The sequence below is a fragment of the Acanthisitta chloris genome, unplaced genomic scaffold, assembly GCF_000695815.1.
Source record: "Acanthisitta chloris isolate BGI_N310 unplaced genomic scaffold, ASM69581v1 scaffold31772, whole genome shotgun sequence".
Taxonomy (NCBI): domain Eukaryota; kingdom Metazoa; phylum Chordata; class Aves; order Passeriformes; family Acanthisittidae; genus Acanthisitta; species Acanthisitta chloris.
In genome coordinates this window covers 8,692-15,009 of record NW_008662705.1, presented here as the reverse complement: position 1 = coordinate 15,009, position 6,318 = coordinate 8,692, and the positions used below count along the sequence as shown (strand labels likewise).

The 6,318-nt window shown below is 42.1% G+C and overlaps 1 protein-coding gene across 1 annotated transcript in view; it reads left to right on the top strand.

Moving 5' to 3' along the window:
• Positions 1 to 4: 4 nt before the first annotated feature.
• TMF1 (TATA element modulatory factor 1) overlaps positions 5 to 6,318 on the top strand; it is a gene marked incomplete at both ends in the record, with an annotated part of 14,783 nt that continues 8,469 nt past the window's right edge. The window contains 3 exons of the mRNA XM_009070702.1: positions 5 to 107; positions 2,818 to 4,058; positions 5,796 to 5,899. Coding sequence (XP_009068950.1) covers positions 5 to 107; positions 2,818 to 4,058; positions 5,796 to 5,899 — 1,448 coding nt within the window. The remainder of the gene's footprint in view (positions 108 to 2,817; positions 4,059 to 5,795; positions 5,900 to 6,318) is intronic.

Genomic DNA, 6,318 nt, shown 5'->3' with positions numbered 1-6,318 from the left:
CGCCAAGCAGGCGCTGTCGCAGGCGCAGAAGTCCATCGATCGCGTGCTGGACATCCAGGCCGAGGAGAGCCCCTGGCCCGACGCCGTCATCCCCGACTACGGCGACGGTAAGCGCTGCCCGTGCCCCAGCGCCGAGCTCGGACACCCAGACCCCTCGCCCTCCTCCTCCTCCGCATCCTTAGCCTTCCCTCTAACCTCCTCCTCGCCTTGTCCTTCTTCTCCACACCCTTAGCCTCCCCCCATCCTCCTCCTCCTGCTCCTCTAACCCTCTTCCTCCTCTTCCTTCTCTGCACCCTTAGTCTCCCCCTTAACCTCCTCCTCCCCTCGTCCTCCTCCTCCACACCCTTAACCTCCCCCCTAACCACCTCCTCCTCCTCCTCCTCCTCCTTCTTCTCTGCACCCTTAGCCTCCCCCCTAGCCTCCCTTTTCTCCTTTTCTGCACCCTTATCCTCTCCCCTAACCTCCTCCTTCTCGTTCTTCTCCTCCTTCTCCTCCTCTGCACCCTTAGCCTCCCCCCAACCTCCTCCTCCCCTCGTCCTCCTTCTCCCCAACCCTTAGCCTACCCCTAACCTCCTCCTCCTCATCATCCTCCCCTCTAACCCCTGCGGGGTCAGGGCTGGGGAGGTTTAACCAGCTTGTCCCCATCCCCTCGGGATCCCCCTTGGTACCCCTTGTCCCCCAGCTCAGGCAGAGGTGACACTGCACAGCTCAGCACTGCCCTGCTCTTGTCACCAGTGTCCTGCTGTTCCTGCACCTCTGTGTCTCAGGGTGTTGTTTATTTTACTGAGGGGCTGGTAAGTGATGCAAACTGCTCTGTAATTCAGATGTTATGCGTGGATTCACCCTCTGTGGCAGGAAGAGCAGAGAAGGGCCTGAAAGTGTGTTCCATGTAAACCAAGTGGAGTTCCCACTTCTCATGGCTTCCCAGTTCATAATTCTCCAGCACCTGCTGAAGGGAATGTGTTGATGGAAAAGTTGTCATGGCTAGGAGGAAGTGTCTTCCTTCTACGTGTGCTAATGGAGAACCTGGAGGAATGGTTTGTCCCAAGCTGTTTGTAAATGAGAGAGCAAAAATGAGCCCTCTTATTTGAAGCTTTTTTTAGCCCCATAAATAATATCTTAAGAATGAATAAAGAAAAGGATGTGGCACCAAGGCATCTGGAATCAGTGTCTTTATTCCAGCTACATCTAGAAGAGATGTGCGTATTTGGGCTAGGAGTTATTTCCAGTTGAACCCACAGCAGGGTGAGATGTCTGAAAACTGAAAGCTGTAGCAATTGAAAGTGTTTTCTAGGTTGATTGCCCAGCTGAGGATAAGGTTGGGTTTGCATGTCTTTCTCTCTTTGTGGGCTTGGCAGTCACTTAAGTACTCCTGTCTCATCTTAAATTACAGGAATTGTTTATAGAAAACTGTCTTAATTTATTAAAATTTGAAACTTATCCAAACGTTTTTTATTTTAATTTCCATCTCAGTCTTTATAATAGTTCTGTAATTCTTAAGGAAAGCAGCAAAGATCAACCTGTTTTTAAAAGATGTCAAAATGTGTTCTGAATGTTAGAGTTCACTCAGCTTTTTCTGCAGCTATTGAGTCATGGGCAAGGTAGTAATAAATCAAGTGTTTTTAGTAATGAATCAGATGTTTGTGGTATTTTTGGCAATGAGAGCAATAGTTATCTGAATCTGAGATTTGAGGCCCACAGCTGTCAATAGTTTCTGAAAGTGGAATTCAGCTTTAAATGTTATAACAGCATTTTGTAGTAGATGCTGCTGTATAAACTGTTTGGGTTTAAGTAGCCTGAAATCGTTGTGTTATCCAGATTATGTTTGTAGGTACAAAATCAAATTGGATGTGATACTTTTATTTCTCTTTCTCGCTTGGGATGATACTGAAATTTGATCCTTGCTGTTGACAAGTCCTGGAAAACTTAAAAGGAACACAATAATAGGAGTTGTTGATGTTGTTTTGGGGTAGCTTCAGAAGTAAACAGTTCAGTATTTTGCCACAGGAGGAGAGGAAAACTCTCAGCTGAGCTGTGACAATGTATATTGTCAGCTCCATGCTGATGCTTGGTGTGTGAGGAAAAATCTGAAGCCTGTCAAACTGAAAGGGCAAGAACTCTTCTTAGAGTAAATCCTGCATATATTTACAGCTTTCCCCCTCTCTTTTCTCTAATGGTGTCTGAAGTATTTGTGTGCTACTGGCAGAGAACTTTGAAGACCTAGTAATTGTTTTCTCCTTTTGTAATTTGTATCATTCCCTAAACTACATTTTTTCAGGTTGTTTTGCCAACCTCTTTGCCCTGTAGGAAGCAGGAGGCCACATCCCCCTTTGCTCACTCCCTTTGCAATGCTTGTTGTGTCTGAATAGGCTTCAGACTTGCCCTTGCAGCTTTTGGAATGCTGTGTGGGCTTGTTTCCCCTTCCCTGACACTTCTCTCCATCTGCTTTCTCAAGTTCTCACTGTTGGATTTACTGGTGAAAATCGTGTGTGGTTTTTTTCTGCCTTTAAATTACTGTTTAACAGCAAGTTGGTTTCATTCAGGTCCTCCTGCTTTGTGTTGGTGCCTGTGTCCGCACTAAGTCTTAGAATTGCTTTACGTCTCCCTTAAGCTTCTGTTTTGTCTAAAAACTGGTTCCAAGCTTTATCAGGAAGTAGCAACAAAAATGATTCTGTTTGTGATTGTGTACAATATTCATTCTCACTTATGTGATAGTGAAAAACATCTTTTTCTCAACTGTTGCAGCGAAAAAGATAAAAACTGAAAAAAAAATATTTTAAGTGGGTTTAGCCTATCTCTCTTTTTTTCTTGTTTTAGGAACAAATTCTCTCATAAGTGGAGGATGGGATACATCTTCCTGGGGCTTGAGTTCAAATGCAGAGCCCCAGAACCAGCCGATCTCGCCCACAGCAATCACCAAACCAGTGAGGAGAACAGTAGTGGATGAATCCGAAAACTTCTTCAGTGCCTTTCTCTCTCCGACAGATGTTCAGAGTATACAGAAAAATCCAGTGGTGTCCAAACCTCCAGCCAAATCCCAGCGACCCAAGGAGGAGGTGAAAAGCACTTTGAAGGAGTCCCAGCACCCCAGTCAGCTGGAAGTGCCAGTGACAACAGAGGCAGAAGTGAAGGATTCCTCTGTAGCTGTCCTGGACTTGAAAAACCTTGACATTCCCAAGGACAAATTAGAAGAGAATTCTGTACTTGAATCTGATGCCAAACATGAAGAAAGCACAAATGAAGTTACTGAGAAGAAGGTGTCTGCTCTAAATTTGGAAGAACCTGAAGATGTTCCTAGTGAAAAATGCAGCACAGGAGGGGATGGAGCAGCAGGTGCACCCGAGGGTACATCACAGCCTCTTGGTGCAGGCACCAAAGAGATGAGTTTGGAAGGGAAGGAGCGAAAGCCTGAGGACAGACAAAGCAATACCCCATCACCTCCCATTAGCACTTTCTCCTCAGGCACTTCCACAACTAGTGATATTGAAGTTCTGGATCATGAAAGTGTGATAAGTGAGAGCTCAGTGAGTTCAAGACAAGAAAATGCAGATTCCAAATCCAGCCTTCACCTCATGCAGACATCATTCCAGCTCTTATCCACGTCTGCCTGTGCGGATTATAATCGTTTAGATGACTTCCAAAAAATGACTGAGAGCTGTGGCTCCTCTGATGCCTTTGAAAGGATTGATTCATTCAGTGTACAGTCTTTGGACAGCAGAAGTGTGAGTGAAATAAATTCAGATGATGAGTTATCAGGCAGAGCTTCTGCCTCGGTGTCTGTCGCTGTCAGTCCTGCTGCTGCGCCCAAGGCGGAAACGGTTGATGCCCTGAAAAATAAATCTGAAATCTTAACTGACAGTCCTATTTTACATGCTGAGGAAGCTGAGATGGAGGAGAGTGGGAGAAGTGCAACTCCTGTTAACTCTGAGCAGCCAGATGTGCTGGTTGCTGCTGTGCAAGCTGCTGAGGAACAGGCTGTGGAAGAGGAGGCCGAGCCACCAAAGGATGCTCCGGAAAAAGTGGTAGAAGAGGACACTGAAAAGCAAGAGCTTCAAAAGGTAACTAAAACATCTATTGCAAACACCCTTTTAATTGCAAATGACACTCCTGCCATCTCCTTTTATTGGTATCAGCTTCACCTTATTTGAATGAATTAATTGATGATGAACTGACTCACCCTGTAGAGAACTGTCCTTGATATCCTGCAGTGGAACAGTAGTGGTGACATTTCTGCTCAGGCAGTTTTGAGTTTCACCTTATCCACCTGGTTGTCATTATTATGAACTGGGAGTAGTGCTGGAAAAGCCTTGAGGTCAATTAATTAAAACTGCACAGCTCAAAGGTGTGATTTTAATCCTTTGTTATAACTTGTTTTAACGTGGAAGTGGAAGAGATTCCTTGAAATAATTCGATTGGAATTACAATCTTAGAAGCCTTTAGTAATTAAGTATTGATCAAAAAGTATTTTGAAGCTTTTTTTTTCCACAGACTTGCAAACCATCGAAATTGGTTTGCATTATGCATGTTCTTTGAGGATGGCAGTAGTCAGTGTAAATAAGTCATTTTAATGTTTGTTTTTAGCAGAAATTATCTTTACCTTTAAAAAGAAGGTGGAGTAGACTTTTAATTATCTTTACCTTTAAAAAGAAGGTGAAGTGGACTTTATAAAGAAGAAGATAAGCAGTTATGGCTAATGAATAGATTGAATGCAATATGCATGGCTAGTTTAGATAGATGGAATGAGTAGAAGGTGTGACAAAGTATAACATTCAAGTGTTTGGAGGCCAAACTGGAGTTTGAAGCTATGTGTTCTGTCCTGTTCTGCCAGTGTAATGACTCATTTTTTTTCATTTTTTATAACTATTTTGGTTATTCTTTGTGGGAAACTGATAATGGCTCCTAAATGACTCATTTCATTTTTTATAACTATTTTGGTTACTCTTTGTGGGAAACTGATAATAGCTCCCGGCAAATTTTGTCTTTCATGACCATATAAATCTACACTTACAGAATCTGTTTGTTCATATTTGTATCTTTGCTTGTATGTTTGTTATTTCTATTTAACTTTGCAAACTCTAGTATTAAATCATTTTGATGATGTGAGCTAAGAATTTCATTTTTTATAACTATTTTGGTTACTCTTTGTGGGAAACTGATAATAGCTCCCGGCAAATTTTGTCTTTCATGACCATATAAATCTACACTTACAGAATCTGTTTGTTCATATTTGTATCTTTGCTTGTATGTTTGTTATTTCTATTTAACTTTGCAAACTCTAGTATTAAATCATTTTGATGATGTGAGCTAAGAACTCTTGACCTTGCCTGAAAGTTTTCTTCCCTCATCTGATGCTGTTCTGCTCTGTACTAATGTTTCACAGAAGAGACCTTCCCATAGATACTACTCTGAGATTCTGTAAAGGGAGGTATAAGGAGCATTGGGAATCTTAATGTAAGCTATAATTTGAGAGGCTTTCAGCTCTGTTTAAAAACTTCATTTATAATCAAATACAAGTGTTGATGGTTTTGTTGAGGAACTTAGCTGAGCCACATGTGGTTATTTAGTAAGATATCTACACCTGTAGAAAGTCTGTGTTTGCATATTGCTTAGTTCTAAATTCATGTGGCAGAAACATGATAATCCTCACTGACTTTTACATCAAATGCCTAAAAACTTTGACAAGTTGAACTTTAAATAGTCTTGGGAGGGAATGGTGGGGGGAAGGGGAGAACTTGCCACTCCTGTGTTTTAATTGTCACATTCTTCTGATCTTTATCTGTAAAAACATTGTCCAGATGATTGATTCATTAACTGAGAAACTGGAGAAGAGGGAAATACAGTTGCTAAGTGCCAGTAAAGAAAAGGCACGACTGGAAGAAGCTTATGATAACCTAAAAGAGTAAGTATGAAAATACACACTGGAGTGGGTGTAACTGTGACTTTGCTGTAATACCATGTTAGACAACACCTATAAACAAGGACCTTTCTGACTAGAGCAAAGGTTGCAAGGGATGTGCAGTGTTTGGGAATAACAATTGCATGTGCTGTGATGGTATTTTTGTAAAGATGTTATTTCCTGGGGACAGATTCTCTTTTGGGAAGAGGCTGGTGAAAGATTTTTCAGGAAGCAAGTAGTAGGAATGACAAATGTGTAGAGCCAGACTTGTTTCTTCATGCAGATCTTTGTAAGTAGTAGGAATGACAAATGTGTAGAGTCAGACTTGTTTCTTCATGCAGATCTTTATTTTAAGACTGGATTCAGCTGTTAAGGGAGACTGACTCCTGTTTGCTAAGTAACTTGCTGACTAAAACAGTGAA